This window comes from Watersipora subatra, chromosome 3 (genome assembly GCF_963576615.1).
Source record: "Watersipora subatra chromosome 3, tzWatSuba1.1, whole genome shotgun sequence".
NCBI classification, from domain to species: domain Eukaryota; kingdom Metazoa; phylum Bryozoa; class Gymnolaemata; order Cheilostomatida; family Watersiporidae; genus Watersipora; species Watersipora subatra.
This window is the reverse complement of record NC_088710.1, coordinates 9,258,494-9,277,639: the sequence shown is the minus strand read 5'-3', so window position 1 is coordinate 9,277,639 and position 19,146 is coordinate 9,258,494. Positions and strand designations below refer to the sequence as shown.

At 36.5% G+C, this 19,146-nt stretch overlaps 1 protein-coding gene across 2 annotated transcripts in view; it reads left to right on the top strand.

The window, feature by feature from the left end:
- Nucleotides 1-19,146, top strand: part of LOC137389590 (ubiquitin carboxyl-terminal hydrolase 32-like) — a 55,518-nt gene that overhangs the window by 28,071 nt on the left and 8,301 nt on the right. For both annotated transcript variants that reach the window (XM_068075644.1, XM_068075643.1), the window contains 12 exons: nucleotides 2,810-2,891; nucleotides 4,237-4,444; nucleotides 7,086-7,295; nucleotides 8,250-8,319; nucleotides 9,177-9,351; nucleotides 11,477-11,628; nucleotides 13,967-14,054; nucleotides 14,437-14,771; nucleotides 15,237-15,421; nucleotides 16,353-16,439; nucleotides 17,930-18,050; nucleotides 18,233-18,412. In XM_068075644.1, coding sequence (XP_067931745.1) covers nucleotides 2,810-2,891; nucleotides 4,237-4,444; nucleotides 7,086-7,295; nucleotides 8,250-8,319; nucleotides 9,177-9,351; nucleotides 11,477-11,628; nucleotides 13,967-14,054; nucleotides 14,437-14,771; nucleotides 15,237-15,421; nucleotides 16,353-16,439; nucleotides 17,930-18,050; nucleotides 18,233-18,412 — 1,893 coding nt within the window. The remainder of the gene's footprint in view (nucleotides 1-2,809; nucleotides 2,892-4,236; nucleotides 4,445-7,085; nucleotides 7,296-8,249; nucleotides 8,320-9,176; nucleotides 9,352-11,476; nucleotides 11,629-13,966; nucleotides 14,055-14,436; nucleotides 14,772-15,236; nucleotides 15,422-16,352; nucleotides 16,440-17,929; nucleotides 18,051-18,232; nucleotides 18,413-19,146) is intronic.

Below are 19,146 nucleotides of genomic sequence, written 5' to 3'. Positions count from 1 at the left end.
GCGATTCGCGATCATTGTTTTTGTGTAGATACAATGGTGAGTGGTTATAAAAGCTTTTTAGTAGAATGAACGATATTTGCGAGCAGCTATGAAGCTTATAAATAAGCTTATTGTCAGCATGCGGGCAAACCATAAAGCTAGTGTGTAGTACATATTATTGATCACAAAATAAATGTTGTGATATCGAAGTTTTTTCAAATTGTGTGTGGCTGACAACATGGGACTGCAGGGACATCTTTGCTTTGACGCACATCAAGTAGCATATTGTGTTACATCGGGCATAACTTTTCGCTATGGATTCCCATCAACGCAGTTATTATAATGGGACGTATTGGTGCTTTTTGACTTGAGTTGTTTTGCTTATTGAGAGTAGAGAATCGGGTCAATTCCTTTATAGTGACAGTAAAGATTCAATTCAATTCTTAATAGTAGGATGCTCCGAGTCAATACAATTCTACATTAAAGAATAGAGAAAGCATAATATTATTATGCTTTATTAGTTATCTTGAGGTGTTGACTGATGTTCTAAAAAAAGAATCAAGGAGATTGACCCCCTAGAAGCTGAGATATAGACAGCCAAACACAGGTCTACCTAATAACGAATCAGAGGAAAACCCTTCGAAAATCCCGAAAACTGTGACGTATAAAATCGACTTAATGGTCATGTGCCGGAGTTGCGCACCCTTACCGCCGTTATGTATAATGATTGTTTTGGCTACGAGATGTGAAACGCTTCTCGCGATAGTAAATAATTTACATACTAGCTCTGGTTTCTCAGGAAAATCATCCAAACATTGTGTGGTAAAGGCATTTGCCCACAACCCCTCGCCATGATTTTTTAAAGCAGAAGAGCAGATTTTGACTATTGTGCTTCAAATTTTAACTCGATCTCCACGGATATGCTCCGAAGATCATCTGTTCAACGAACGGCGCGTGTATAGTCTATATGCGATATCCGCGATTGCAGTTTGTTTAGAATAAGAAATAGGAATGGGACTTTTTGTTCCTTCATCATTTTTCTACTGTGTATCTACTGCAGCATTCAGTTGATTTTCATGATTATCGTCACTATTAACAGACTGGAAGTTCACTACAGCCATAATCTTAAAAAGACTAACTTGACCGTGCTGCTCTTGCTATAAGAAAAGAAAACGATAACTTTTGCTTTGATTTTTCTATTGATCTATTATCTTATCTATGATTATTTTTTATGATTTATATAATATTCATAATGCATATTATACAAAATAATAATATAACTGCGTATAGAATAAATGATGTAACTAATATAATTTGTAGAAAATTCCAAATGATAACCGAGATTGATGATTGATTTAATCGATTCTATTTATTAGCTATAGTTAAAAAATCTGAACAACGCTAAAGATGAGTCTGAATAGGGAAGCTAAGTAGGAGAACAACAAAACTGAGCTGAACTAGCAAGATAGCGAAATGTTGCGAAATAATAGATGCGTGTAATTATTTTATGCTAAAACTAATCTACACGTCAGAGGGACTGGTTCGGAATTCTAGGAGCGATGATTGTTAGGCCCAATTTGATTGTTCTATACTTCCAGGGATTAAGCCAATTAAAACGCCGTGATTGTTATAGGAGAGCGCATTAGTTGGCTTAATTGACCAATGGCATACAAGTCGATTTCATACGTCATATATTGATGATTACCAAAACACTTTTGTTTTTTGGTAGACCTGTGTTTGGCTGGCTATATCTCAGCTTCTGGTTGGTCAATCTCCTTGATTCTTTTTTTAGACCATCAGTCAACACCTCAAGATGAATAATAAAGCATAATAATATTATGCTTTCTCTATTCTTTAAGTAAAAGATACCAGAGAATCACTTCTTTTTAAATCATTTGTGAGATGAGCCTCAAGGCTTGCTCAAGCAGGCAGGTTAACCCGAGTGCCCATCTTTGCTGTTTAGTTAAGTTGGCCTTCGTCTCCCCTCTCATCTTCTTGTATGATTTAATAGTAGGATGGTTTATTGTAATACTAATGGGTATTTACACTAGTGTGGAAAACACCTAAAATATAAAACGCCAGGAAAGTGCAAGAACTACAAGATGCCTTAAGCGCAAAATTCTTAGCATTCACAGCATTGGTGTAATGCAGGCATCTAGAAAAAAGGCAGCATTTTATTTGCAGCGGTTTAGCATGTAAATTAAAGTTTACTCACCGTTTAGACATCCATGTACCTCAACAATAGTTTACCTTTGCTGTAAGATTTTAGTTGTTTTTTGTCTTGTTCATAATAATTTTTAAAGCGTAGCAACAGAAATCTTACCTTTATGACTTGCAGAGCTCTGACGCACGCAGTAGGTGACTGATTGATGAGGCAATTTGGTTGACATATTAAGTTACGTGCATCTGGTCAAATCAGTAATTAAAAGCTGTTTTTTGTAAATGTTAAGTGCTGGCCTGCTAGCTACTAATTTCAAATAATCAAGTAAATGCAATGCGCTACTGAAAAGGATGTTGAACACTCGTCTGTTGTGGAATACGTCTGCAGCTAGCTGTGTAACAATAATAGTTGACACAAACACGCCGGTGCAAATGACACTGTAGGCACTGCCTAGCAGAAGCTAAATTTAAACTGTTTAGTTTGGCTATAAAGTCTATTTGATGTATGTTGATGGAGTATCTTCTCATGCATAATTTTGCTCAGCGCTATATGATTCTTGTGAGTTTATAGGAATGTTAAGTATCTTTAAATCAGCTTCATATATCTATGGTTTGTAATAGTAAGGACAGAGCTTTTCAATTTATGATAATTGTGCACATATTTTCATAGAATGACCTTGAGCTACTCGAAGGTGATCAAAAACTTCTAGAAGAGCTAGGAGTCAAAGATGGACAATCAATACTCATGGAAGGTTTGAGTTTTGCTTGATTATTTATCCATTTGCTACTGGTGAATTATATTTCTATTTTTTAAAAACAGCATTTTCAACTTCAGTATTGTTTTGGTTTTAGCAGATAGTTTTGTGGTGCGTCTCATTAGGATGTTCGATAAAAATACTCTTCAGTTTGGTTTTTGTTCAAAGCCTCATTTTTGCATGCTTGTTCATTTATAGAAAATGTCCAGATGTGCGAGTTAATCACATGTCTGTACAATCGGTTGCTTTTTGTATAAAATTTACCCCTTTTTAATAAATAAAATTTTAAAATAATTTTATTTTTGGTGGTTTTAAATTTTGTTACAAACATTCAGCCGGTAAACAAGTCTGATGTGAATATACATCAAGGCAATAAATATATTCTATTGGTACTTAAGTTTACCGAATGCTTTTACAGGATCTCGCCACAAATTTTGAAACGTTAAAAATATAAGAAAAATGCAGCATACTTAACAATGGGTTAAATACGCTATTTATCAAATTTTGTGCTGTTACTGAAACTTAGAAAAGTTATTTTCCTATATAATTAGAACTAGAATAGGTCATTTACTCTAAGACTTAGCTGAGTTTCCATACGCATAGATTAATTAATACATACACGTAATTAATAGAAGTTAGATAGTTTGTAATATGAAGTTATCTGCTAATGTTTCAATTGTCTTTGATAAGACTTGTTCGTTTTATGACTAGACGTGTTGATTGTCATATTTGATAAACAAATATCTACAGTGATGTTCAAAAATAATTGACTCAAAGTTTGCAGTTTATTATAAATATATTTTCTTTTCTGCCACAAGCTATAACAAAGTACATATCATTGTAAAGGGAGTTTTTTCACCCTCCACTACACAGAAACATGATCAAATGCTGATTGGATTGTATTAGGTGACCAAAATTCTCTGCAGCCTGTTAATACAATTGGATCAGTTTCATATCCCAACAGGCCCTTTTTGCTGCCACCAATATTGTTCAAAGTTCTATTGCTCAGGGAGTGTTTGTGATCAATTTCAGTCAGTTGTATGGTGCTTGTTATGAAATTTGATTACACTGACATAAAATTGGCACACACTGGCAAAACTTGAAATCGGTATGTTGTGACATTTCTAGCTGGTATGCGAGTTGGCATGCATTTAAGTATTTTTAAATAAAATATTTTGAGTCTGCTCGTTTTCAGCATTTTTACATTTCCTTGTTTAGGCTCAAAACTAACTGATTCAATCTACCAAAACAATTGATAACTCGTGAAGATCAACTATTTTGAAAGTCAAGGTCAATTATTTTTAACCACCGCTGTAGCCCTTGACCTCTCGCATTGTTCCAGTGCTCAACCCGGACTTGACATGGCCAGAGGAGATGTTGGAAATACTGAAACGGAATACTAAAAAACAAGTGGAGGTGGAGAAGGGCACTACGGGTCTCAGTAACCTTGGAAACACTTGCTTTATGAACTCCGCGATTCAGTGTGTCAGCAACTGTAAACCGCTGACTGTATACTTTCAACGTAACCTCCATCTTTATGAACTCAACAGGTGAGCATTTTATCATTTCTCTCCATCACGATGGTTCCATGACTTGGATAGGCCGCAAGTTGGCCTCACCCATAAGATGGCCTCACCCATAAGATGGCCTCACCCATAAGTTGGCCTCACCCATAAGATGGCCTCACCCATAAGATGGCCTCACCCATAAGTTGGCCTCACCCCTAACATGGCCTCACCCATAAGATGGCCTCACCCATAAGTTGGCCTCACCCATAAGTTGGCCTCACCTATAAGATGGCCTCACCCATAAGATGGCCTCACCCATAAGATGGCCTCACCCATAAGTTGGCCTCACCCATAAGATGGCCTCACCCATAAGTTGGCCTCACCTATAAGATGGCCTCACCCATAAGTTGGCCTCACCTATAAGATGGCCTCACCCATAAGTTGGCCTCACCCATAAGATGGCCTCACCCATAAGTTGGCCTCACCTATAAGATGGCCTCACCCATAAGTTGGCCTCACCTATAAGATGGCCTCACCCATAAGTTGGCCTCACCCATAAGATGGCCTCACCCATAAGTTGGCCTCACCTATAAGATGGCCTCACCCATAAGATGGCCTCACCCACAAGATGGCCTCACCCATAAGTTGGCCTCGCCCATAAGTTGGCCTCACCCATAAGATGGCCTCACCCATAAGTTGGCCTCACCTATAAAATGGCCTCACCCATAAGATGGCCTCACCCACAAGATGGCCTCACCCATAAGTTGGCCTCGCCCATAAGTTGGCCTCACCCATAAGATGGCCGAACATCCGCGAGTCTAGCGAGTTTCGCTACACATTTTTGCCAAATATAGAATTGGCACTTGCGAATAATTAGCAAGGAAATGCTGTGCAAGCTATTCCATTTTAAACATTTCCACACTTCAGTCGTTCCTATTTCGAAAGCGCGCTGTTAAGTGAGACAGGAGCTGCCGCCATGACCTCCGGCGTAGAATTCCATATACATGCAAACTCGGATAACTCAAACTTCACCGGACCGAGCGAAAGTGTTCGAGTTATCAGAGCATTAAAGTTATCAGAGCACTGTCACAAGTCCATGTATTTATTAGTAGATACAGGTACATATACAAACTATAATATAAATCAAAAGCATAGATGGCTTGTTGCAAATTAAAAGGCTGCCAATAAAAAGTTTAAAAAATTTTATCGGAAAGTATAGAGATTTTTCCATCACCTGAGATTTGTTTGTTGTTTTAGGTGATGTGACTGCCAGAACGTTTTCAGATTAAAATTGGCAAAACTTGATCGCTGTTGAAATGCTCAGAAGAAAAGACATCTTTTTCTTTTGAGCGTCTTAACCAAGATCAATTTTGCCAATTTTTCTTTAAGTTTATCCCAAAGTTACCTAGCTTTTCCTTGCTTTTGAAAGGCCATCGCTAAGTGGATGCTTGTTAAAATTTGATTTTTTGCAAACCTTTAGAAAAGTCGTTAACGAAAATATTTTGCCGATGATAGTGATCACTTTGCCACACGACTCCTAAGAACACGACGCCTAAGAATTACTAAAAGTTGAGGTTTATTTCTATGGCTCGGAATAAAGTGATATTCTACCTCGAACAGTTTTTTACCCAACGGCTACTGAGATGGTTCTCGGTAGCCGTTGGGCAAAAAACTGTTCCAGTTAACGAACTTGAGGTTGAGTTATCTAAAGCAATTTATCATTGTGTCGGAACGAACCAAAAAAATCCGTTTAAGTTAACCATGTGTTCGAGCTATCCGAGGGCGAGTTATCCGAGTTTGACTCTATCTATTGATAACGCTCCCGCAATAATTTGAAACATGAATATCCATTGAAACACTTATTATACGGTAATTCAATGTGTGCACAATTCCAAATCTACATCATCCGCACAATAGAAACATGATGTATTTTTTCATTCTAGAAGTAGCTTGTTGATAGTGCGTTTTAACCATGATCAAGTTTTATCGATTTTAATCTTGAAACATCTTGGCAGTCAAATCATCTCAAACATCAAAAACAATCACAAATGATAGAAAAAATACTGATACTTTCTAATAAAATCTACTAAAATTTTGTACAAGTCATCTTTAAGTCATCTTACTACTTGCAAGGGCATTGCAATAATGTTATACAAAGTTAACACAGCTATTCTTACAGTTTGCATGGATATGATCTGTGTTCACTGGAAGAGAACAAGCTTTGTTGTATTGCTCGGACTGGTTTACTACTCAGCGTGTTATTGCTTATCCAAAGATAATCATCAACCAAATCAACAAAAGTTTCAATTGAACATTTAATCACGATAAACATTTAACGTGTGAAGATGACAAAGAGGTGTAGGTAGAGGTCACCAAAAGGCGGAGGTGAAACATGGATGTAGGCGGAGGTGTAGGGGCGCAAAACTTGAACCACAATTGGTTGAACTTGGCACAGAACTTGAACCGCAAACACAGAACAATTGAACTTATGACCTTTGTGTGATAAGCTGACAGTCATCGTCACATAAGAGTTATTAGAGAACTAAGCTTTAGCATGAATCCTTGCATTATGCGTTACAGCAAAGCTATGCACCGTCTTCAGAAAGTAAACGTTTGGCTTGCTCAGGTCACTCCTTAATGCTTTTTGCAAACCGCATCTGTTAGGTACTTATTGATTCTGCAGAGCAAATCCTCTTGGGATGAAGGGTAGGTTAGCTCAACTTTATGCCAAGCTCATCAATGGTCTTTGGGATGGGACGAATAAGAATCTGCCCCCGGTTGAGCTGAGGTACACCTTGGCTAAATATGCTCCACAGTTCACTGGCTGCCAGCAGCATGATGCTCAAGAACTTCTCTCTTTCCTCCTCGACGGGTTACATGAGGACCTTAACAGGTGGGACCTTAACATGAGGACCTTAACAGGAACTTTCAGTGGGCTGTGGATGGCTACCCTTGTTGTTATTTTTGTTTGTATTTTATTTATTTACCTCATTCGCCTTTGTGTTCATTCACAGCTGTCACAGTCTATTTAAAAGTGTTTTGACACACCTAGTGTTATAAATCATATTAATGTTAATTTTTCGACTTTTTTATGTCTCAGTATTTCTGTGAAACAGCTTAAAAAATAGCAAACAATTCATGCTAAAATGGATCACTTATTTACATGTAGATTGTGTACAAACCAGGCGCTTATGCAATAGCGGCAGCAACAGAACTGGTTGGGTTTAGAGCAACCAGCAAAACAGCAGACAGAACAAAATGGATTTAATTTCAGTTCTTTGAATTATCCATGTTGATGCCTGTCTGTACTGTGTCATATATAGCACAGTATATGGCACAGTACAGCTATCATCATGTCCCTTGACTAGTGTGGTTTTGAAAACGCAGTTAAAATTAGCACGCTTAAAAGATTTGAGACCCTCCCTTAATACACGCATAAGGAAGCTAACAAAAATCGCTATGCATGTGTTTTTCACCGGTTGTGTTCAGAATTTGATGCAATCTGAGGTTTTGAATGTAATAATAACAATCTACATGAAGTTCTTAAAATTTAATAAAAACGCTTTAGATGAACTGCAAATGCATATTAAACTTCATGTCCTTTGTTGAGTGCACTTCAAAGTAATATTGATGCAAATGTGCTAGGAGTTATCAGCCCCTCTCTATATACAGTATACGTACCATGTATACTGTATATAGAGAGAGGCCATTCCCTACTCCAGTATTTATCACGTCTTTGTTAGATGTCTTGTTTTGTCTGTTCATTCCAGCTTTAGTTTGAATTTGCATTTTTGCTAAGCCAATTCCCTATTTCAGACTCATTTCAATTTCTCTGAATATACTTTAGGGTACAGAAGAAGCCCTACGTTGAGCTAAAGGACAGTGACGGACGGCCTGATGATGTGCTTGCTAAGGAGGTATGTATTCTTATAAGCAGTTCATAGAGGTACCATGTAGCCTTGCTCTCATCGCGCATTAAGTCGTATTCAAAAATTCATCAAAATCTTACATCCTATTAAACAAATAGTCATCTAAATATTTGGAGTTGTCTAACCGCTTCATTAATCTTGACTATAATTTATTAAGGCTCACAATTTGTTGTTTTTATGTCGCATAGACTATATTAACCTGAGATTGTAGCTGCATTGGAGGTAAAATTTAATTTGTTTGCATTGTTTTAATTTGATGACATGTTTTTTTTACTTATGTCAAGAGTAAATGGAGCTGTTCCATTTTCTTCGCTATTCAGATCAGTAGCTATCACATGGAAGTCAGCATTCTTTTTTGCTTTTGTGTAGTACAGTAGGTGGAGACACACCTTTTTAGTTCACTGTCATTCTGTTTTTCCTCACTACATTTGGGCTTTTTGTTTCACAGTGTACCTTCGGTAGTCAAAAAGTCGCACTATTTTATAAGTCACAAGGGGGAATGTGGGAAATAAACACTCCCATTAATTCGTTTTGGTGTTGGGCGTGAGGCAAAAATTTTTGTCTATTTCCGGTTTGTCATTTTTGGCTTCAATTTTACTCTAACTTTTAGCCGGCCTTGTTAAAAAAATTTTCAAACTAGTTCGACAAGAGTGAGCAATGTTCTTCAAATTTGTCAGAGAGACGTTGTTGTTGTGGTTGTTGTTGATGCTGTATAATGGGAAAAATGCTGTAACGGGGATGGAAAAGTAAAAAAAAACTAGGTAAAAAACTGTACGACAAAGGTACCTTAACCCGGGGGTCAACTTTACATGTATATTTTCTAAATTGTTTTATAAACATTGCAGGGGTGGGATTATCATCTGTCCCGCAATCGATCAATCATTGTTGATCTCTTCCATGGCCAACTCAAGTCAATAGTCAGATGTCAGACATGCCATCACTCCAGCATTCGTTTTGACCCGTTTACATACCTTTCTCTGCCTCTACCCATGGAGAACTCTCTCCTCTTAGAGATCATTGGTATGTAAGAATTTTGCTTCGATAGCCTATTCCACCGTTACTCTGGAATTCTGCTAGTGTACATCATTTATATGAGAAGAGCTTTTAGGAATTTCTAGTCGTTTTAAACGCATAAATTGTGTCTTAGTAATTTGAGGAGGCTGTTAGATACGAAGTCAATCGGTGGATTGGGTGCAATGTACTTAACATATTTATGGTCTGGTATGCGCTTTCCATATTTGTTGACTTGGTAAAATTGTAGGCGTTGGAGTTTTCTACTCCTGAAACTCGCTAAATATTTACCAAATCACTAATGTTTTTATTTTTGGTTGTTGTTAATAGCTACTAATATATGTCATCTTGTCGTTAAAAATCAGCAAAGACCTGGCTTGTTCATATATACGCTATTACGTCACGGTTTAATCTGATTGCAGTACTAGTTATAATTTTTTGGATCATATCTCTTTAAAAAATTATTTGGCATAGTAAAGGAATGCGTTATACTTCAAGTTTTTTGTACTCCTCTGTTCTTTGGATAGGCATATAGGGGTACACATATTTCATTGTATATATATATATTTGAAAAAATTATTAAGAAGAAAGTAAACTTTTAGTAATTGCGCTACAAATTTGTTTCGTGCGATGCACTCATCAGACGCGGTTGTACTAAAATGTCTGATGAGTGCATAGCACGAAACAAATTTGTAGCACAATTACAAAAAGTTTACAGTGGAACTCGGATAACTCAAACTTCAAGGGACCGAACAAAAGTGTTCGAGTTATTAGAGCGTTCAAGTTATCAGCACAGTCATAAGTGCACGTATTTATCAGTAGATACATGTACATATACAGACTATATATAAATCAAAAGCATAGATTGCTTGTTGCAAGTCAAAGGGTCTCTCGTGTCAAGTTTTAAATATTTTTAATCAGAAAGTATAGATATTTTTCTATCACTTGAGATTTGTTTGTTGTTTTGGGTGATGTGACTGCCAGGACATTTTCAGATTAAAATTGGCAAAACTTGATCACGGATAAAACGCTCAGAAAAATACATACATATTTTTCTACCGAGCGTTTTAACCAAGATCAATTTTGCAGTAAGTCAGTTATTACAAAACTGCTTTACTATTAAAAACCCATTATCAATTTTGCCGATTTTACTTTAAATTTATCCGAATTTTACCTCGCTTTTCTTGCTTTCGGAAGGTTATCGCTAAGCGGATGTTTGGTAAAATTTGATTTTTGCAAACCTTTAGAAAAGTCATAAATGAAAATATTTTGCCGATGTTGGTAATAACGAGGCCTAAGAACTACTAAAAGTCAATGTTTATCTCTATGGCTTGGAATAAAGTGATATTCTAAAGCGATAGTAACAACCATCTCGGTAGCCGTTTGGCAAAAAACTGTTCGAGTTAACGGAGTTTCGGTCGAGTCATCTAAAGCCATTTATCATTGCGTGGGAACGGACCAAACAAATACATTGAGTTATCCGAGGGCGAGTTATCCGAGTTTCACTGTATTTTTTTCTTAGTATTTTTTTCAAATATTCCATACTCCACTAATTATCTTTTAGGTTTTTAGTGTAGAGTTCTCTTTTTATATGCTTTTGCACCTGCTTTTAGTTACTATATATACATGTATATATATATATATTATATATATCAGAAACATTTGGCAGTGATTTATGTCATCAGCAACTCGACAACCTCACCATGGTTCTTGCTATGCGCTCAATGACCCCTTGTGTTTCAGCTATAATTCCCCATTTACGTAATTTGACAGCTTTTAATTTCATGCTTACTTTTTTCGCTATATGTGTATTTCATATTGACATAAAAAGCAGCTCGACACTTAAAAAATATCGCTTTTCCATCAGCATTTAATTTGAAAAATCAAATTTCAAATGATGCACTTTGGCTTCCATTTAGACATCAGTTAAGGTCCGAGTGCTAAAAGGCAATGAGGGCATGACATTCTGTTGAGCTTAAAAACTAACCAAACATAAATCATCTTTTAATAATCTTTGCAAAGGCTGGCTCTAAATTGTAGACAAAAATCACTAATCTAGTTATTCAAAAAGCACATGGCAGTTTCTTGGTTTAAACTGCAATGTGCTCTAGTCAATCCATCGTTTTTTATACAGTTATTTGCAAAGATGGCTCAGTACCTGTACGTTATGGGGTGCGACTCAACTCAGATGATCATTATTGTGAAGTGAGGGCTCCCCTCTCTAAGCTAACAAATATAGCGCCCGAGCTGTTCTTGTTTGTGGAGCTCTATGGGGCTTATGTCAAGGTAGGTTCACAGGCTATCGCATATTTCTTCGTCATAATGTATATAAATATATTTTAGCTTAGGCAGTTAGTTTTTACAAGCACTCAGCTTAGGTAAGATGAAAAGTTCTAGACTCATTCACCGAACATTTGAGCCAAACAACTATCAGTATGTATATCGGTTCGGATGTGTTTTGGGAATTATGATAAACGATATAGTACATGTTATTTCCTTGGAAAGTAACTCACATAGTAAGTTACTTTCCAAGGAATTAAAAACTGCTTTTTTGATTCCTATCATTGAAAAAATATTTATGTTTTGAAGCTTAGTCTTGTACATACAAGCAGGACCCCTGATCCTAGACAGTGTTAACAACTTTCCATCGACTGTGAAAGCACTTAGGATAGCACAACTCCTTTTGAATTAAATTATCTTGAAGCACCCAAGCTCTTTGAGCTCAATAAAAAACAAAAATCAAATACAGCAAATTGTTTTGGAACTGAATATCATTTTGAAACACAAATAAAAATAGAAATCAAAAGGAGTCAATAGTTTTTATTTCACGCGCTAACTAAAGCACCACTCAGCCACCTTGCCACACCACGGAATAATTATGCACATACTTGTTACATATGATGATCTATTACGACACGCAGAACAGCAAGCGTACTAGTACTTATTAAGTGATTATAAATTTAATGCGAGTATAATATTGTATTTTGTATAGTAAATCTGCTAAATGTGAATATAATTACTAAATCGTAACAATAATCATAGATTAATATGAATAATTAATTCAATGTTTACAGTAGCTAATATAATAGCAAACAATAATACCAGGAAAGATTAATTGCAGGAACCATCGCCATTGAGTAATTTATGTGTTGAATAAAGCTAAAAAACACTACTTCTTGTTTTTCTAGTTTGTTTGTCTTTCATCCGTTTATATAAATCTTAGTGTTTGTTTTTGTTGGTTTGTCCAGTTATAGCAACAAAGTTTTAGAAATGAAAAATTCACTTTGCGCTGGATTTGAACTCGGAACCTCTAGTTCTGCAACCAGACATTTATTCAATACACTCCACTGTCCAACTGGCTATACTATCGAATAAATTTTGCACATTCTCGTTACACACACACCCATCTTTCATGGCTTCACACTGAGCATTTCAGCTAGAATTATTGATCAGAAGAAAAATGCTTAAACTCACACGGGCAACATGATTACACTATGCAGCTGTTACACTATGAATTCTGCAGCCGGACAGTATGAATTATACAGAAATAACTACAGTACACAGAGATAACTACAGTACACAGAAATAACTACAGTACACAGAAATAACTACAGTACACAGAAATAACTACAGTACACAGAAATAACTACAGTACACAGAAATAACTACAGTACACAGAAATAACTACAGTACACAGAGATAACTACAGTACACAGAGATAACTACAGTACACAGAGATAACTACAGTACACAGAGATAACTACAGTACACAGAGATAACTACAGTACACAGAGATAACTACAGTACACAGAGATAACTACAGTACACAGAGATAACTACAGTACACAGAGATAACTACAGTACACAGAGATAACTACAGTACACAGAGATAACTACAGTACACAGAGATAACTACAGTACACAGAAATAACTACAGTACACAGAAATAACTACAGTACACAGAAATAACTACAGTACACAGAAATAACTACAGTACACAGAAATAACTACAGTACACAGAAATAACTACAGTACACAGAGATAACTACAGTACACAGAGATAACTACAGTACACAGAGATAACTACAGTACACAGAAATAACTACAGTACACAGAGATAACTACAGTACACAGAGATAACTACAGTACACAGAGATAACTACAGTACACAGAGATAACTACAGTACACAGAGATAACTACAGTACACAGAGATAACTACAGTACACAGAGATAACTACAGTACACAGAGATAACTACAGTACACAGAGATAACTACAGTACACAGAGATAACTACAGTACACAGAGATAACTACAGTACACAGAGATAACTACAGTACACAGAGATAACTACAGTACACAGAGATAACTACAGTACACAGAGATAACTACAGTACACAGAGATAACTACAGTACACAGAGATAACTACAGTACACAGAGATAACTACAGTACACAGAGATAACTACAGTACACAGAGATAAACAAACACCTTCATGTAATAGTTAGAGTGGTAGATGTTGTGTATGTTGATTAAAAGTAAATTTTCAGTGCAAAAAATTTTTATTACTCGTGCAGCCCTGGGTATTCAGTTGGTTGATTTATTTTTGCTATCTCATCCCATAGTCGTTCCCATTGGATTCTCAAAAGATTAAGCAGCGGATCGGCAGCGGGCAGCCACTATATGCTTATGAACAACAGACAGCCATTCCGAGTAAGTTTGAGACATCAGAGCATAACATGTATAATATTGTAATTATCTTATAGTCAATGATAGTATTAACTTGTTAACATTTTAGCCTGATTGATATTTGGTGCTGAATCAGAAGTTGGAATGTAATTAGTTATGAAACCACCAGGATACTTGAAGGAGGATTTTATCAAATGGGTTGCAATTACGGGATCCATTGATTGAACTTGTTTCTTGGTTGGTTGGCTATTTTAACTTTCTAATAAATAGTCAAGTCGCATTAATAACATCAATTCAACTGTGGTTTTCAGCTTAGCAAAATAAAATTTACATATATGTACTTACATATTTACGTATATTTATTTTGAGTTTTCTGCTTTTAATGCTAGGCTTGTTATACCAATAGGGCAACAGTCAAGCAAGACCTCGGAAGACACGAAAGGTTTAAAGCAGAATGGTGAAGTCAGTTCTCATACTGAGGTCACTGCCACAGAACAAATATCACACAAGAGTGGAATAAACTCACCCGCAATCAATGGCTTAGGTACTTTTAAAAGTAGTGATGAATCCGGGAGAACCTCTGGCTATAGCACGCTGACTAGACCTTCTCAGAATGGCAGCACCGCAATCCCTACGAGCAACCAATCAACAGCAAACAGTCTACCAGGCAATAACATAGACTCCATCCAGTCAGAGGCCACAAAACCAGATGGGCTGGTGGTGGCCATGCATCGCAAGATGGTAAATACACGTGTAATCATGTTACAGTTAATGAGGGCATTCGATGGAAGTGGGCTTAAGTAAAAGTGACATTGCGAAAGCAAGTCAAATTGAACCACAGCACCCATGTAGATTTTTAACCCAAATTGGTAAACTGCTACCACGACAACATGAACGCGTTCATTGAAGGTCGTTGTCCTTGACCTTCATTAACACCTATTTGATTAGAAACGTTATTGCGTTTCTAATCAAATAGGTGTTTAAGAGAACCTTGACATAATTTTGAAGCCAATATTTTAGCGTCCTGGCAGAAGTCATGGAGCATGTGTGTGTGAAGTTTGGACAAACTGCGAAAAAATGTGGACTAACAGACAGACTGGACAATGATTTTTTGTGCTATCCTTTCTCTCCTGCTACTGAATAAACCTACATAACATCTCGTGCGTTCTTTGTAATTAGTTGTATTTCTTGTGTCTATGTTGGCAGGAGAGACAAAGTCATTACTTCTTGGCCCCTCAGCAGTCGGTACCGTGCATGTTTGGTACTCCAGTCATTCTCGAGACGACTAGCAGTACGACTAACAAGGACCTTTACCATGATGTTTGGACGATGATCAAACGATTCGTCACCGGTCATCCTGTGACAGAGAGTTGCAATCATGCTCAAGACTGGTGAGTTTGCTGATGGACTAGTCTTTGGTTATGGCATTTATTTATCTAATATATCCATTGATCCGTGCCATTACAGCTTCTTTAGATTTAGTATTTGTATAGTAGGCGCTCTCATAATGTAAACACCTGTTTACAAAAACTCTACCTGACGTAAAGAATTAATGTAAAGTTTTTGAATCGTATTGTTTAGGAAATTCTGTATAACATAAAGCCTGAAGTTGGTGCAAGTTCAGTTCCTGGTTTGGCAAAAGGTTCTCAAATTTGATTTGAATAACGAAAGTTACATAGTTGGCCTTTAAAATATCGTTTGTTTTATTTGAGACATGCAATTTTGTTTCTTTGCAGCTTAGACCTTGCTGTGTAGAGCAAAAAGAAAAAAAATAATTCAAATTGACATGTGCATGCTCTCCTAAGTTACCGTAACGTAACATTACCACAATCATGGACCCTAAACCAAGTGAAAATGATAAAAAATGGAAAAATTGTCGATACAAACTAATAATACCGCAATTACTGTAGTCATTAAATTAAAAGATTAAGCATAGTTTATTTCTTTTTGAAGGGCCTGAAGGGCTCTTGGTTCTTTAACTTACACGATAGAAGGACCATTGCCATTTCATAACAGCATCATTTGCTGTTTAATTTGATTTATTAACTCAAACTGTCGAGGAGCCTTGAGAGCAAACGTTTTTTTAGTATTGTTGTTATTACTACCATCGATTGTAGTGCAACAACTACATGCAACAAAATCACTACCTTCACAATATAATACATACATGTAGTTGATTTAAAATATTCATTATATATGTATTTGTTATGCATTAGGGTTCTTATCCGCACAGTTTTGTCCGATGAGCGTGTGTGAAAGTTCATCAGCTATGGTCAGAGAAATTTGTGTTGCTGTTTGCTGATGAAACTCTTGTTTTGGCAGCGATGGAAGTTTGGGTAATGAGTACCCTTTTCAACTGCTGATGACCAAAAGGAGTGGAAATACTTGCTCACGATGCCCTTTTTACAAGTAAGAATATCATTCATTGATAACTCTACAAAAATCAGTATCTTTTGCAAAAGTAATTTATAATAAGGAGTTATAGAGTTATATAGACCTCGATATAGTTGCAGCTCTGAAATTTGGTCTCTTATGCAGATTTAACTCTATGAAAGGGAGTATTTCTTATCTAAGTAATATTATTACGGTAAGTATCTATTGAGTAACTCTCTGAAATTGTGGGTCTAAAGCAAGAAGAACTCTATAAAAGATGACGTTAGAATGTCATTGCTTATCATTATATCTGTTAGATGTTTGTAAAAGACACATTCAACCAATGGGAATTTTATAGCACAGTGAGGCGATGGAGCGGTAGCGCTAGTTGGTAGCCACCACAGCATAATTTTGTCATTCTATCTTATAGCATTGCTATATTAGCTTTGATATTACAATACATATGAAGTTGAAGGTGCTATGCATATGAAAGTAGCTTTGGATGAAAAATAGTATAGACTCCATGTGCTATGATATGTTTCAGTTGCAAGAGTTTAATACTAACACTATGCTGGTATGGTTAGTAGTTAGAAGAATACTTGTTCAAATCATTGTTTCAGTGCTATAGTTTGGTACGAAGATGTTTTGCGATGTCTATGCCTCATGCTTGCGCATATTTCTCTTGTTCATGCGTAGCACTGTTTTTTCTTCATTTGCTCAATATACTCGAGAAAAAAACATATTTAAAGGCGTATCACAATGTATCATAGAAACTAAAAAAGTAGAAACAACAAATATATTCCGCTGATAGTTGTTTAGGTATTATTGCAAAGTTGGATAATTTAGCCTAAAATATCTGAATAATCTGATCTAAATACCTGAATAATCTGGTCTAAATATCGGAATAACTTGATCGAAATATCTGGATAACCTGGTCTAATTATCTGGATAATCTGGTCTAAATGTCTGGATACCACAGTTTAATTATTGGGATAGTCTAGTCTCAATAATTATATGCTAGCTTTGGCAAGCTTTTGGAAAATCATTTTGTGAAATAGTATTTTCACACCCTCAAAGTCTCACAGTTTGTACCCATGAATGGACTCTCAACAAGCATTTAGTATTGGTAGACAGCCATCTTTGTATTATTCAGATAATACAGTTTTTATAAAATAAGTGCCAATATCAAAGATAAATAGCCATGCTAGGGTGATAGCAGTCGATTGAACTAGTGTGAGCTTGTGTCTTCACTTTGTTTTCTATGACCATAGAGTGTATGGTCATTAAGAGAACAGAGTGCCTCAGCTAGGAGATATCATTCTATCTACATAAAGACCAATTGCCTAATGACCAACTTTGGTTATTTCCACCCTAATAAGACGATTCTAGCACTAAGCTTGTCCAAAATACCTTTTTCTGTTGGATCTGCTGAACGCAAGTGCAAGTGTGAAGAAGTCAGTCTCTAAGGTGGTTAACTGCCATTAATATTAAGATAATTATGCTATATCCAATGTTGGCTGCTGCAGGTTCTGTAGAGGCTGCCTGATAGACTACACCGAAGACTTGTTCAATAGTGAAACTGACTATCTAGTCATAGACTGGGATTTTACTGCGTACTACTTGAGATATCAAGCCTCCCCGGACACGGTAAGACCCAAGGCCTTTCCATCACCTTGAGACCACGTAGGGGTTGTACATTTCTCAGAGTGTTGTAAAACATGCTTTTAGTTTGTGTGTGTGTGTTATGGTGCCATATACTCCTTGTGTTGACAGGTGCATTCAAGTGTGAGTACCTGTGTTATTGTGTCATATCCTCCTTGTGTTGACAGGTGCATTCAAGCGTGAGTGAGGTGTACAACTTAGATGACCCCCTCGATATACAACAATGTTTGAAAGCTTTTACAAAGGAGGAACAACTGGCTGAAGACGAGCTTTATTTTTGTTCCAAATGTAAAGAACACAGGAGAGCCACCAAGAAGTTGGAGCTGTGGCGACTGCCAAACATCTTAGTAAGAGTTGTGTTACCTTTAGTGTTCCGCCATATGTATATTTAGCCTCGATTAAGTTATTTTCACATAAATTGTTCATGCGCGCTTGCGCTTAGGAAATTTATTTTTTGTCGTTTTATTTTCGAATGGTTGAAAAAATTCCAACTATTCAGTAAGTGTATTTGAATTTTGATGTTTAGTCCAAGTAATATTGGGGAATACTATAGATGCTACTAACGAACACAGAAATCTTTCAACTTTCCCTAGCATCTTGTCCGACCGTTTGAGAGAACAAACATGGACTCTACATAAAAGGAGCTGCTGACTTTTCATGCTAAAATAGAATTAAACATGTAATAATAGTTCTACCGATCATGCAGTCTCTATGATTATAACCTACATTTTTCTCGTTCTTTATTCTGTAATTTAAGCTCTATTATCTTTTGAAATGAAGAGTGATTAGACATATAAATATTCTATATTCACAAATCGGTTACTTTTCCTATGACCAGCAGTTCAGCTATATAAAGATATTATAGATATAGGACAGACAATATCACACCTAGTGTGCTCAGTGGTGTTCGTTTATGGGCTTTAGCTAAGAAATGGGTGGTTGGGTATACTGGGTGGGCTGTTAGAGTTCATCGAGCCTGAAGGTCTGCAATCATTAGTCATAATTCTTCTTATGAGGCACCACCACTCTAACACCGAGCTTCGTGTAGTCTGTCAAGATTCTCTATACCTCCATTTGATAA